General features: G+C 41.6%; 2 protein-coding genes across 6 annotated transcripts in view; both read left to right on the top strand.

Moving 5' to 3' along the window:
• Window positions 1–389: 389 nt before the first annotated feature.
• myoz1b (myozenin 1b) lies at window positions 390–10,563 on the top strand. 2 transcript variants are annotated; one of them, XM_051418443.1, is made up of 6 exons: window positions 390–543; window positions 4,527–4,610; window positions 8,516–8,682; window positions 8,766–8,832; window positions 8,933–9,116; window positions 9,900–10,563. In XM_051418443.1, exons 2-6 carry the CDS (start codon window positions 4,529–4,531, stop codon window positions 10,126–10,128), a joined length of 729 nt encoding a protein of 242 aa, XP_051274403.1. In that variant the 5' UTR covers window positions 390–543; window positions 4,527–4,528; the 3' UTR covers window positions 10,129–10,563. The 2 variants fall into 2 exon arrangements, with proteins under 2 accessions (XP_051274403.1, XP_051274401.1); XM_051418441.1 differs by having other exon boundaries at window positions 8,763–8,832.
• Window positions 10,564–12,162: 1,599 nt separating this feature from the next.
• Window positions 12,163–15,053, top strand: part of usp54b (ubiquitin specific peptidase 54b) — a 56,089-nt gene continuing 53,198 nt past the window's right edge. For 2 of the 4 annotated variants that reach the window (XR_007886916.1, XM_051418169.1), the window contains exon 1: window positions 12,163–12,301. The gene's annotated coding sequence lies outside the window, so the exon portion shown is untranslated. Of the gene's footprint in view, window positions 12,302–12,334; window positions 12,413–12,809; window positions 13,614–15,053 lie in introns of those variants that run through there. The other 2 variants (XM_051418170.1, XM_051418171.1) reach the window with 2 other exon arrangements.

The raw sequence follows: 15,053 nt of genomic DNA, 5'->3' as shown, positions 1-15,053 counted from the left end.
AAGTCTTATGAGGCGAATTTTACTGATTACTATCATGTTTCACACCTCCATAAGACATTTTACAGTAGTTCTACATGTATGTAATGAATTAAAAATCTTGAATGCACATCAAATATTTCTTTATTTCCAAATATCCCAAAAATATCCCCAACTATCCTAAAAAAGTAAATGTGACATAACTATTGTACATATTTTAAACTGGTTGTCTTCTTTAACTTTTTAGATGAATCTTTGGATAGATAAAAAAAATTATAATTATTACTCATCTTACCAACCTCTGAACTCAAAACACCACACCCACCTCCTTATTTACCCCTTATTCATTTTACCCCACCCCCCCTCTAACCCCCCAGGCCAGGTCCATAGCACTGGAGCAGCCCTGCTGATAGGGTTTCACTCTCTCCGGGGCGAAGAGGAGGGCAGGCAGTACAATACAAGCTCAGGGACACAAATCTACCTGGGAATCTATATTCCTCTTCCTTAGAGCCACATTTTCTGGGACCTTCTGGGACCTGTGTCTTCCTGTGGATATCTGGGTCTTAGGTAAGACTTCAGAGAAAATGTGTGACGACATTGATAAAAATCAAAGACATCTCACTCACGCATGCCTTGAGTGTTTGTGGATTATCTGGTGCCGATGGTCAATGAGTTGTGAAATAATTCTGGATCCGCTTTTAGTGCAAGGAGACGGTTACAGGGAAATTAATTTGATTCTTATGGTCAGCAGATTTTTACAGTGGGGGAATCCCCTATCTGTGACCTGTTGAGGCTTCTGTAACTGGATTAATGAATTAATGAGGGGATCAGAAACAGATGGTCAACTTCATATTATAGAATTGCCTACATGTTTTGTTAAAAGTAACAGTACTTGTTCAAGAAAGGCATCCCCTCATACATAGTTTGACTGTTACATTCCAGATTTACAATTTCTTCAGTCAAGTTAATATATCAATTAAACCAAATCTGAATCTCGAGAGCCAGCTGGTGGATGACTTTCCTGCTCTTCCACCAGCTCTTACCTAACACTGTGGTAGGTGAGGAATGTGGCCCTCTGCAGTGGAGTTTTTAGTCCGTGGGTATGGATGTATGTGTTTGGGAATGTGCTTACTGATGCCCTTCCTCCCCAGCTGTCCCCTCGAGATTTATCTGGAGCTAAAACAGGCTGCTCATGGGGGACAGGAGCGCCTCTTCACTCAGGGAGGTGGTAACAGGACCCAGGCCCTTGCTGCTCCTGTAGCTGCCATCAGCTCAGCCTCCATCTTGCAATCCCCAGAACATCCAAAAACACCTGTAATCTCCAGTTTTTAATCCACAGCCAGTGACTCACATTAATCACAAGAGAGAAGCTATTTGAGTGCAAATCCGTGAGTGTGTGTGTGTGTGTGTATGTGTGTGCTGGTGCACTTGTATGTATGTCTTGTGTTGATGACAGTCCCACTCACCACAGTATATAGAACATGTGTTCATAAAAATAGCTTGCACAGGGCTGAATCCCAGGCTAGGAAATGAGCTTCAATTACAGCGGATGAAAAGCAATTACATTAACTGTCTCCCTGTAGACGGGTCCTCCAGCTTTTTCTCTTGTACTGGGACTCACCTCCAGCCTTACATAATTGCTTTCGACCTGTGCAATATACAGCGACATACTGCTGGCCCCCATCTGAGTGGTTAGTCGAGAGAGACACGAGCTGCCACTGAGAATTAGGGTCCTCAAGGGGATACCGGGGGCTATACATGATGTTTTAAGTGTGCTTAACTTAATTAGGGAACCCAGCGAGGTTCTGCTGGAGCTTGCTAGAATTTAGGACGTGACGTGTAACTTTATCATACACAAATATATCTTGGAAATCAATTTAGACTCTCTTGTGAAATATTTATGGAAAAGTTTGACACTTTTGTTGTATCATATTTCACTGCCTGTCAGTGTCTTGTTGCTATATCTGTCATGCTCTCTGCAAGACCCCTAAGAGACCAAGTAGCATTTGGGCAATAATTCTTAATGATTGTTTAAGTCTTTCTTAAAGTTGAAAAGTCAAGTCAGGTCAGTTTATTTATAGCGCATATTTAAAAAACAGACATTAAACAAAGTACTTTATAGAACATTAAAAATACAATTAATGAATGAATGAGAGTTATAAGCTGAGCTTATCTGACACCATTTTATGTCCCCATTTAACACACTAAAACTGTGACTGGCTGGTGTATTTTGTTTTTTATGATTGGGTCGTTATCAGGCTTCTGCAGAGCTTGATGTCGAGCTGATTCATAATTTGAATCAGGTGTGTCAGCAGAGGGAAACATCTAAAAAATGCATGACAGTAGGTCCCCAGGACCAGGGTCGAGGAGCTCTAAAACAGTACAGCATGGGTAAGCAAAGGCTAAAGGGAGATTAACTATAGTCTGTCATTACTTGTCTGCTCAGTTTTTGACCCTGCATTCATTGATTTTTTGGCCACTTGGGGGCAGTGCAACAAGCTGTAAACCAAAAACTCCTTACAACTATTGGCTGGATGATATAATCGGTTTCTGCCTTCAAAATCCAAATCACCACAAATTACTGTTTTGAAATAAATCTGTTCTGTGGTGTTACAATGCTCCAGTTAAGGTTTGGTTTAGCTTAGGCAAAAAAACGACTTGGTTATGTTTAAGGAAACCTCCTGGATGGGTTAAAATGGCTGTTTCGTTAAGGTGAGGGGACCCACGTTCTCATGGTTACAATATACGTGGTTAAGGGTACCGATTCTGGTCATAATGGACCATGACATAGTGCGAACAACAGCACAGCAGGTAATGTGACGAACGTTAGCCATGTTGTGGGTTTGCAATCTAACATGCAGAGAGGATGAGATGGTTTTCCAGAGCCAGCACACCAGCTCCAGACAGCGAAACTCTCCTGCTACTACAGCTAACATCACAACACCAGCATATCTTGGCAAAGAAAATTAGCTGAATGTCCGTGGGCAAGTTATTTATTGTTATCTTGCACACAAATCCTGCCTGAAATAGTGTTATGTGGCTTGGTCCAATACACTTTGTTTCCTATTTACATAATCAGGCTGTATGTAAACACCATTATTTTTACATTATTTTTCAGCACACACTCAGAGCAGACAGCTAGTGGACTGTGAGGTGATATTCACAGAATTTGTGTATTAAAATGTGTACTGGATTAGAATTGCATCAATTAGAATGACGTACCCTACTTTTAAATATTATTGTGTTAGCAAACAGTTGCCTATTTACACCTCCAGCATTTATAAAAAAAAACATTCATACAGAGTAATGTCACTAGTCACCTGACGATTGTGGATATTCACTGTCCTTTCAGGGCAGTTTTTGGTCTCCACCAACTCATGAGGGAAACATCTGACTCTTCAACTGCTAAATGCTCCACTGCTGTTAAAGCTAGTCGCTAACTTTGTGTATCTGCTGTTTAGTGCTGGGCAGGTAGTGTACTACGGAAGCGTATTGAATTCACTTGAAAAAAAAAAGAAAAGTAATTTATTTTTTGGTTTGTTTTTTTGACAAATCTTTTCAGTTTTTTTCGGAGTAATTTTTTTTCTGAATTATCGTGATACTTCAAACTCCCGAGAGAACCTCCAACCTGCAAGTGACTCCCATGGACCTATGGTGACTCCTTCCTGCACATACATGCCCGATCTTCAACTATCTACCGTACCGGGTCAATTTTGCTATGTATATATTGCTATGTCTGGCATATCTGAATACTATCTATATGACTTAAAGACAGGACAATCTCCCAGTGTCTGAAACCCAGATCAAAGTATAACTTGATTGAACAAAACAAGCTGGTCATGTTTGTTTCCGTTAAATCGAGCTCTCAATAAAGGAATGAATGCATTTCAAATGCTCTCTAAACTCAGAAAAAAATTACAACCATAAAAATAAATTACTCTGAAAAACAGAAAAAAAAAATTACTCTGAAAAACAAACCAAAAATACATTTTCAAGTGAATGCAATACGCTTCCGTAGTGTGGGTTCATTGGAGATTTTTTTGCTGAAACAGTAACACTGCAGCTTTAAAACCAAAACAATGAGCTGAAAGATGCTAAAAAGCTCTGTAAAGCTGAGGGAAAATGCAGAGTCGCGTGATAAGTCTCTGAGGGTTTGTGAAACCTTTACGCAGTAATTCAATCAAATGTTAACAGAAACATATTGATTAGGGAAGATTTAGATTTAAAATAAATCTAAACTTTTATTGAAACTTTTCTATTTCTGTTCTGTTTTTTTACCACATTTATGAGGCTGAAAGTTCATTTTTGACCATGCAAGTAGTAGTTTAATAGAAATTCTTGACTTTATCAGTAGCAAACTCCATCTGCTGATGAAGAGAGACAGATGCAGTTGAAAGATCCAGAAAAGGCTAGTTAGTGGACCCTGACCATGTCTCTTTTTGGGCTGTATGGTTATATATATTTTTTGCTGTGTAGCTACAGTTCTTTGGTAAATAGAACTTCTGCTGCTGCTGATTAGTAAGTCATAACTTCTCTGTCCTGTCATTTAGCCATGCCTCTCAAAACTCCTGCCCCCTCCAACAAGAGGAAGTCCAACAAGATCATCACTGACCTGTCCAACATCACCCAGGATGGTAAAACACACACACTCACACACACACACACACACACACACACATACACAAACAGCATACCCACCATATATTCACACACGGCATGAAACATTTTGCTGCCCATCTTCATCCTCATTCCTCAAAGACCTTCCTCTATCTCCCGTGTGATCTGATTATCCAGCCCAGTAAATGTCAAATCCATTTGTAGGTTTTGCTCTGTGGTGTCTGCTATCTGTCTGTGTGTGTAAATTGAACTGCGTGGGTGTAAATCGTTGCATGTGGTCTTCTAATACTACAATTAAATGAAGAGAGAAAGAACACAGACACATACACACACACAGTAGTTCCAAGCAGTAACACAATATCTAACATGCATGTGGCATTTCCTGCAGGGATGTGTGGGTCATTATCAGATGGCAGAGCAGCCACAAATCTGTCACCATTAGAGGCAACTCAAAATACCAGACGGTGATTCAGCTCCCACTATATCTGTCTGAGGCTGTGAATGAGCGCCGACAGAACTGGAATCAATGCAGCTTGTAAGAAAGTGACAAATACTTTTAATATCTTGGCTTTAAATCCACAAATGATAAATGTATTTGTTTGTTATTTGAGCAACATCTTAACATATAAGGAGTCGAGTAGTGATTGATGTGATGTATTTATGCTACACTTTGTTTATATGGTAACTGTGGTGCTCTTTGCTTTGTGCAGCTACAGAAGCACCAATGTTTTCTTCCAAAAATCACTTCATGTGCACCAGATATTTATTTTTTTTGTCCTTTAATTGGCTTTATTGGACAGTGACAGCTGTAGATAGACAAGGAAAGGTGGGTAGAGAGAGAGGGGATGACACGCAGCAAAGGGCCAGAGGTCTGATTCGAACCAGGGCCGCTGCAGCAACTCCGTACATGGGTCGACAGTTCTACCGACTGAGCTAACCAGGCGCCCACATCAGATATTTCATGTACTGTAGGAAAAGAAGCACCAGAAATGTGTTTAATGCATTTCACAATTGTATGTTCACTATCTGTTTAAATTCTTGTAGTTCTTCTAGTGGAGATCCTAAAGTTTCCTATAATACTTCACATGTCAGGCTGCATTTTGGTGAAATGTGTATATGATGATGCACAAGACATCTTGATTATTTCCATTAAATGAGATAGCACAGACATATAAAGTGTAGTCAGTGCTGTAAAATAACTGTACCATACTTCAGTACAATTTTAGTAGTACTTGTACTTGTACCTGACTTTCGTCTTATAAGTTTCTGATATATACTTCTTCTACACTACATTCAGACAGGAATAATGTACTTTTTCCTCCATTACATTTAATGTAACAGCTATACTGTATTGACTAAAATGCACTGTTGTATATTAAACTATTAAACGGTATAAAATGTTGTAATACACTCCACATAAACTAGCACCAACAATGAAATGCTGCTTAGACATCAATGCATAAATAATCCAATATTATTATAATATAATAATCAAATAATTCGTAACACTCACAGGGGGCATTTTTCTGCATAATGAGTCATTTCAGATTTGATATTTTAATCACAATATGCTGTAAATATGTCTGTACTTTTACCTCAGTAAGATTTTTAAATGTAGGACTACTTGTTATTAAGTAATTTTACATTACTTTCCATTACTATTACAGCACTGCACAAAGAATCTGGATACTAAAAATTAAGAAACTAAACTGAAAAGTCTAAAATTTTGGTGTTTAAAACAACAAATATAAAGTCACTATTTTTAGCTGCATTGGTGGCAAAGCTCTGGGATTGGCGATGTCGGCCTGTTTGTTGCTCGGTCAGGTGTTCCCCCACTTTGGTCGAGGCTGAAATATTTCTTCTGGATGGATTACCATGACATTTTTTGTGCAGGCATTTAGTTGCCAGGAGGATGAACTTTAATAATTCTGGTGATTCCAACTTTTCCTCATCGCTACCATGAGGTTGACATTTTTGGTTGCAACAACTGTTGAATGGATTGCTGAGAAATTTGGTAGATGATATATTCATGTCCCCCTCAGGATGACTTGCAATAATGTTTGTGATAAAATGCCACAGTCAGTTCAGTTTCAGCATGCTGACATTTAGCTCAAAGCACCGCTGTGCCTTAATAGCGCCTCACAGAGCTGCTAGCATGGCTGTAGACTCTTCGTTAATATGTTTAGTTTTCTTTCAGCAGCAAAACTGACATTTATTACTTGTTGCATCATGCATTACTTTTATAAACACCAACCAATGTATTATCTCTCAATCTCTGAGCATACAATCTGTAAGTGTCTGTGCTTATATCTGTCATTCAACTATCTGTTGATGTCTTTCCTCATGTTGGTGTCCTTTGCTGGTTTACCCCTCTGCCATCACATCTGCAGCCACATCTGTATCTTTCCATCAGTTTGTTTTCAGTCAGTCATTCAGGAGCTTATCCTGCTTATCCCTTATTTTCCTCCAGTTAATGCCCACTCATCCATCCATCATCCCCGCCGCTGTCCCGTCCTGTCGTTTGTCCCATGCCTCTGTCCGTCTGCATGTTGGCCGTCTGTCCACCTCCTGCCTCTGTCAGTCTGTCCAATTTCCTCCCAGTCAGCAGCCAACTCCAGTTTCACATTCTTCTGAATTAACACTCTAATCAATATCCCCATGGGAGAGCTCGCTCTGCTCAGCAGCCTCAATTCCTCTCTCTCTTTCTCTCTCTCTCTCTCTCTCTCTCTCTCTCACACACACACACACACACACACACACACACACACTTAACACACACCCACTTGCACAAGTCTGATTTATGAGGTACTGCTAACTGCTCTCCGCAGCATTGCAATGCCAACTCCCCGCTTTATAGATGTGTTCGTGCATGTGTGTGTGTTGGTTTATGGCTGGACTCCAGGTGTTATGAGTGATATCTGAGTGTATGTGGTGGATGAGAAGAGTGTTTTATGAGGAGCTCTGTGGAGCAGTAAAATTCATCAGATCTCTCCATCACTGGAAGAGAAGAGGAGAACGTGAGGGAGGCAGTATGTAATAAGGATTTCCCTCCATAAACAGTTCCACCATAGAACCTGCTGTGGCATTTCCCCAGTGCCCTTTTCTTTCATATTGCTTTGACCTACTAACCCCTACAACTCCCCTGGTTTCACACTCGCATCCTTTAATGCCGCACAACTGGCTTCGACTCTAATTCATCACAACAAGGATAGTATGGAATACATCCTTCATTTTAATATCAGACATGTAGTGGAAGGTAAAGCCACGTTTTAATTTGCCAAATGGATTTAGCTGATAAGAGAGAGCACATTTTAGAGAGACGCCTTAAAAGCCGCATTGTGATCAATCTTAATGGGATACATGAGCCAGATTTCTTTCATTCTGTAGTTCATGAGAATGTTTAAGAATGATAATATAAACAATTAGCAGATATTCTTCTATAATTCCAAAAGTTTCACATTTTAGGAATTATGCTTTTTTATTTTTACCTCCAGAACATGGGAGTTGCTGGTCAACCGCTGCCTGTATTGCTTCGTTTGTGTGACTTTGTGTGACTTTAGTGTTGTTAAGCCTTCAAAACACCAAACAAAACAGTGAAAACAGACTTTCATAGACTGAAACAAGAGAATACAACTATTTATTGGAGCCTGTCCGAATTTCCCACCAGCCCTTTTCCACATGATTACCCTCCTAACTTTTTACTTTACTTTTTAAAATGACACAGGAATATTAACTCTATCTTATATTAAAAAATATATTGTTACACATGCAATATCAAACAATAATATACATTTCTATATAAAAAAATATTTAATACAATGTACTTATGCCAAATTGCACTTCTCTCAATTTCCCTTCTACTGCTTCTAAGCATCCACCCACCTGCAATTACTTTATTATTATTCATTCCTCTTCCTGTCAGATGATGAGTCAGACCCAGAGGCCTCTGAGTTTGACCTGGGCACCAAGATCAAGACGCCCAAGGACGTGATGCTGGAGGAGCTCTCCCTGCTCAGTAACAAGGGCTCCAAGATGTTCAAGATGAGGCAGCAGAGAGTTGAGAAGTTCATCGTGACCAACGAGAACGCGGTAGGACGGAAGAAGAAAAGGGGAATGTGTGTGGGTATGTGTGTTCTGATCAGACTACATCTTCCTCTTTTGTCTTCTAGCAGAACCTCCATAACCTGTTCATGTCCCCTCCCCCAATTCCACCAAAGCCTGAGATGCCGAAGGAAGAAGGTAGGTAATATTTTCTGTCCCTTTTCAGTATTTAATATGCTTTCTTTGTGTTAAGATTTAACCTCTCCCTATTTTTCTTCCCTGTCCCTGTGTATCTCAGTGGTGGAGGAGAAAGTGGATAAGGAGGCAGAGAGGAAGAGCAAGGCGGAGTATGTACCCACCTACATATCACCATGGGAACGGGCCATGAAGGGCAACGAGGAGCTGACAGCCACCATGAAGGCCTGCATGCCGGGACCCATCCACATGCACCCAGAACTGCCTATGTACAAGAGCTTCAACAGGTAGAGTCTGAAACTTAATCTTTCAGCCGATAAAGTGTCAGAAACCATTGTGCCTTAATAATGTAGTATTTGGACTTTCATACACTACATTGTAGCTTTGAAGTATCGTAGCCCCAGGTGACCACCAGCCTGTGACCCAAATATATTCAGTTACAATGATATAAAACATAGAAAAGTCCTCACATTTGAGAAGCTGGACAATTGACAATTGTTTTGTGTTGTTACATGTACACATACAACAACTATACACACAGGTTTTTGTTCTGAGTAAAAGGAGTTATTTTGTCTCTTTCTGGTTGTTTTGCATCAATTTGTAGTCGTTTTGACTCTCTTGTTGGTCATTTTGCGTTTCTTTGTAGTTGTTTTGTGTCTCTTTGTGCTAGTTTTCCATCTCCTTGTGGTTATTTTGTTTAGTAGTTTGTACTTGTGTTGTAGTAGTAGTTTGATTGACTCTGACACTTTATACAGAGGCTCTGGCACAGGGGCCCCTTTCTTCTTGTTTCTAGTAGCCCTGAACGGACAAACCAAACACTGGCTCTAGGTCGGATGGTCCCGAGTTTCACTGGAACTGTAGTTTATGTTTCACGCTCAGCAGGGGAGGGTGAGCCGAATTGGTTACAGTCTGCAACTACATCACCAGAGACCACTTAATCCTTCACAGTGGTCCTTTAAGTGTTTAAGCAAACAAATATGAAAGTCAAATTAAATAAATCTTTCTTATACCCATTACCCATTACCTTGTCTCTTCTCAGCTTCGTATTAATACCTCTTTTCTCCCCCCAGGACAGCGCTACCATTCGGTGGCTACGACAAGGCAACCAAGTTGCTTACCTTTGAACTCCCAGAGATCAACGTTGCCACCGAGGAGCAGGAGCCAGGTCTGCAGGCCAACATGCGCTCACGCCCCTCGTTCAACCGCACGCCCATCGGCTGGATCTGCAGTGAGGACAACTCACACATCCACATGGACCTGGACACCATGCCCTTCGATGGAGAGACAGATGACCTGTGAACACGCATGCACACACAAGTATATTTACAGTACAGGTGGCCTGAAACACACACATCAAAGTACACGCACTGGAACTCATAAACACACACACATACACCCTCACATGAGTGTATACACGAGAGCATTAGGCACAGCTCATAATTTACACCACATACACTGACAACATAAACACTGTTAGAACTGCCGAGGCTCCTGTGAACTTATGTTGAAATGTACTTTAAATACACGGAATCGAAATGAACAAAAATAATTTAAAAATGACTTTAAAAAGTTTCTCCCCCTCTCCTGTGTGCATTCTTATTTTTTCCTCCCCAACTATGATTGAGTCTTACTATGATTTTGCATACTGTGAGCTAACGCGCGACCTGTGTGAATAGATATAGATAAGCACTCTGCACTCTTGTATTTATGCAATAAAGTTCCCCATTTACAGAATATCTGTCTGCTTCTCATGTCAACACTGCATGTGCTTGTCCAGGAGAACTGTTATTAAAAGGGACAAAATCAGATGTTTGACAAAATAATCGTACACTTACACACTCGTTTTGGAGCTTTCAACCAGTTTTCGGTAGAATATAAGCAGTAAATAGGGTCTTCACTAGTGTATAATCACCTTATATTTAAGTGATTATTATTGTTGTGTTGCAATTTCAGTCGGGGGGCCCTTTATTGAAATATTGCGTCATCAGCTCCTCTTATTTCCTGTCTCTTTACTATGTCGTACTATCTAATAAAAGCTAAAAGACAATAAAAAAATATTATTATAAAGTGAGAATATGCAGCCTATGTGAGCACTCAATTAATAGTCTTTTTCTATTATTATTAATGGGATAGTTTGATATTTGTCGAGAGCTAGATGAGAAGATTGATAGCCTACTTGTTGTTTGTACACTAAATAGACTTTTAATAAGCTACAGCTAGTGCCTCATTAGCTTAGCTTGGAAACGGGGAAGCCTGTGTAACAAAATCCAACAACAAGCACCTGTAAGACTTTGTCCAAACTGTTTAATTGGCACAATTTGCTGTTATAAGGGATTTTTTTTGGCTGGGAGCAGTTGCCAGGCAACCAGCAGAGACTCCAGGAAGTTACTGCTCCAGAATTTTGTTATCTTAGGTTTTAATGCATTTGGCTTATTGTACATATTCTTAAATAGCTCTCTGCAAGAAAGATAATTTATTTCTTGATCGTTTCATCTGTGCAAAAAGTTGTTAAAGAGGATATTTTCCAGGCTATTTCTTGGATGTGAATATGGGTTTCCCCCGTTTCCAGTCTTTGTGCTAAGCTGACAGACTGCTGGCTGCAGCCTCCTATTTACAGACCTGTAAGTGATACCAATTAGTGGTCGACCGATAGGCGGTCTTCACTGGCTGATGCCGATATTTAGAGAGCAAAGCTGATATATAATGCTGATATAAAAACTAAAAAAAAAAACAACTTGACACCGACTGTTTCCCCACCTTCCCTAAACTAAGCCCTAACATCTTGTTGCAAATTTTCTCACCCAACTCTTGCCAAGAAACCGGACAGGGGTGTTTCCTAAAATGTGGAACCACTGCTGTAAGACGCCTTCGTGCTGCTCTCTTGTGTTCCTTTTCAGCACTTTTAATTCCTAATGCCACATTTCTCTCAGTCATAACGGTATTAAAAACTCACTGCCAAGCTAAACACTGTCCCCACGACCTCCCTCGCCTGCTCTATGAATAGTGTGTTCAGGCTGTGACTGTAAACTGGCGCTGGCGGGTCTCCAATGGCACCAATTAAACAGATGTCCTCTGCATGTAGCCGACAGCGGGATGCGCGCGGCAGCGGAGGTGTGCGCGTAAAGGACAGAGGGGCAGGGAGCACGAGACAAAAACAGGTAACAGGCCACACGGTCAGCTACGGCATGACATCATCAGCATCCTCACGCTCATTTCGCCTCGTGCCCAGAAGGCGGCGGCATCGGGCCGAGCTACAAAAAAAAACAAAAAACAAACCTGATATAAAACCGCTACGTCACACGCTCAACCGGAGAGCTGGAAGATGGCACGGTATCGCGAGAGCGGCGTGCCGCGACCGCAGCGCTGGATGGCGCTGGTGGGGGCTGAGTGCGCCCACGGCTCGCCCTCTCTCCCGTTAAATCACACGGTAGGACACGCGAGCGGACGGAGACTGGCGGCGACAGCACCCGGGGTGAGTAAAAAAAAAAAAACCCTGCACATTACGCACTGCATGGGCTCCATCACAGCTTAGAGAGGCCGGGGGGCCACGCGCATGTGACCGGACAGAATACACTATCAGTAGGTGTGTGTGTGTTTATATGTGTGTGTGTGTTTATTGGGGGGGGGGTTTAGTCAGCGTGTCGGCCAGATGTGATCCTCAACAGATGTGTTCTCGAGACAGTCTCGGAGGATCTTCTTCTCTGTCATCCTCCTCCTCATCATCATCTCCATCGTTGTCATCATTACTCTCATCAGCAGCACAGGCAGCGTATTTTCCCTCGTGCTGTGGTTTCTCCCTCTGTTGCTCTGTGTCTTGTGCAGTTTTAGTATTTTATCAGGTGGTCTTGGGGTCGGTAATACCCCACACCTCCTCTACCTCACCTAACCCCCCCCTACGCAGCAACTCTTCCTCGTGCTGTACACTGGCGTCCCCCCTTCCCCTCAAGTTCACCCGGTTTGCACCGCGGTCCGGGTTCGTGTGTCACAGTTACAGGTGTTGTCCCGTCCAGCCAAGCAACCAGGTACATGCCACTACTGCGCGCGTGGCTCCTGTCCTGTACTGCGTGTTTTGGTCTCGCGTGGAGCGGAGCGGCGTTTTGGGGTTTGGACTGTACACTGTGCGGACTTGTTGATGGATGGGCCAAAGGGACCGCAGGCTTTTACCGAGGCGTATTCACGCTCCGCTGTCATCGCTCCCGGGGGCCGGTATTGATTTAACGTTGCGGTTTCGATCCGCGTGATTGATGACTTTGGCCCCCTTACCGGGGCCCGCATCACCGCCAGTCTAGTGCCGTCACTTTAGTGATGGTGACACAGCCCTCTGCTGCCTGCCTCACGCGCGCTCCCACACGTGAATGCTTAGGAGAAATAAAGGGAAAAGTAGGGTCCTGGCCGTCGCCTCGTTTTCCTCATTCAGCAGGAGCACACAGTTGTGTTTTTGGCCACTTGTGAGGACCTTGCATTGACTTCTAATGATTCCTGTTTATCTTTAACCGCTGCTGTTCACCCACTAAACCCAACCCACGAGCCCGAGTCTGACTTAAACCAACTCCTAACCATGAGATAAATGCTTAACCGTACAGGGACTATTTTAAATGTGGCTGATTTAACATGTTTATGTCCCCACAACATGAGGAATACACACACACACACACACACACACAGAAGGACACACGCAGCTCGAGCAGCAGCCCACCTTCACCCTCCAAACTGAGCTGAAATGTCGCCTTGACATTTAAGTTGGACTTATCATCAATTTTACTTTTTGGAGATGAAACGCTCTGGTAGGCTGTGAGTTCTTACTTTTTTTTTAACTTAATGTAAGAATATGGGTGTGTGCATTCGTGTGTGTGCGTTTATCTGCTGCCTACACACCCACATTAGCTTTAAAAACACCAGCTCGATGCCCATATTTCTGCTTTATTTAATATGACATGTCCTTCTATACACTGCTGTTTCCATATTTTATGACCTGTCACTGTAGCTTTGGTACAGTACTCTTGTCTTACAGCCTTTTATACCGTGTGAGTAGCAGGGATGTCCTAGTAGGGTAAACTCACATCACCTTTATCTACAAAATAGTTTGTTCTTAACCTCATTCCAGTTGACCACGCTGCCAGAAAAGCCTCCTCTCTTCCTTCTCAGAGCCATTTTACTTGGGGCTGTTTCCACAGGCATTATTTAAATACCAATCAGGAAGATTTATTTGATGTTGCATGTTGCTATGGACGATCGGGCAACTTGACATCCTCGGAGCTGAGGATGAGGATCTCCATGCTTTGGATTTTGGACTTTGGCTCTTGGATCTATGTTTAGCTTGTTCCTTTTTCTTTTTTTTAAATCAGTTCTCTGACTACAGTCTACGATTGTTTGGATTTTATATGATAAAGACCAGTTTATTTCTGTTATTTCAGTGTTATCTGTTGAAAATATCCAGGATGTGTGGGCAAACGTGTTGAGTAACGATCAATCTCAAGGTCTTATTGACCTATTGCATGTATTTGCAGACAAACCATCATGTGGTGAAACAATAAGTCTATTAAAGTCACTTAAATTCTACTTAAATTGACATAATTGGTCTAAATCCTCAGAGTATTTCTTTCTAGATGTGGTTGTGTGTGCAGGATGGTCTTAAAAAGTCTTTGATCCAATAATCTGAATTTTAGGCCTTAATGTGTCTTAAACGTGATTTTGAAGTCTTAAAAATGTATTGGATTCATTAAGTTAATGTTCTAAGTTGGATTAAGTCTCACTTTTAGTTGTGTTTCTGGGAAAAAGCTGTACTGATCATGCTGTTACAACTACAAAACTAAACAACGATGGAGCCAATACCGATTTTACTTCATATCCTGGTACTTTTTTTGCCAGTATGGATGTGAATTAGGTGTTAAATTGCATTTATAATGTCTTTAAAATGTAAATTTAACCTATTGAAACCTTCAGAAACTCTGTTTGTGGGTTTCCCAGGACATTCATCTATTGTTGACATTTCCTTTTAAAGTGTTCCTGCCTCAGTGGTTGGAGTTGGTGCACATGTATGGGATTATAAAAGGGTTGAGGTATAAGGAAGAGCAGATTATCTCTTTCATCGTAGAGGATGAAGAAGGAGGAGAGGAAAAGAAAGGCACGCTCATGAGTCTCCTTTGACCTTTGAGTTCTGTCTTCTTTCCTGGAACCGGTTATCGTTGACGTGTGGTTGTTTATTCCATGTAATGTCCCACTTA

Source organism: Dicentrarchus labrax, unplaced genomic scaffold, assembly GCF_905237075.1.
Source record: "Dicentrarchus labrax unplaced genomic scaffold, dlabrax2021, whole genome shotgun sequence".
NCBI lineage: Eukaryota > Metazoa > Chordata > Actinopteri > Moronidae > Dicentrarchus > Dicentrarchus labrax.
Note: the sequence above shows the minus strand (reverse complement) of the source record. Positions and strands in the feature narration are given on the sequence as shown.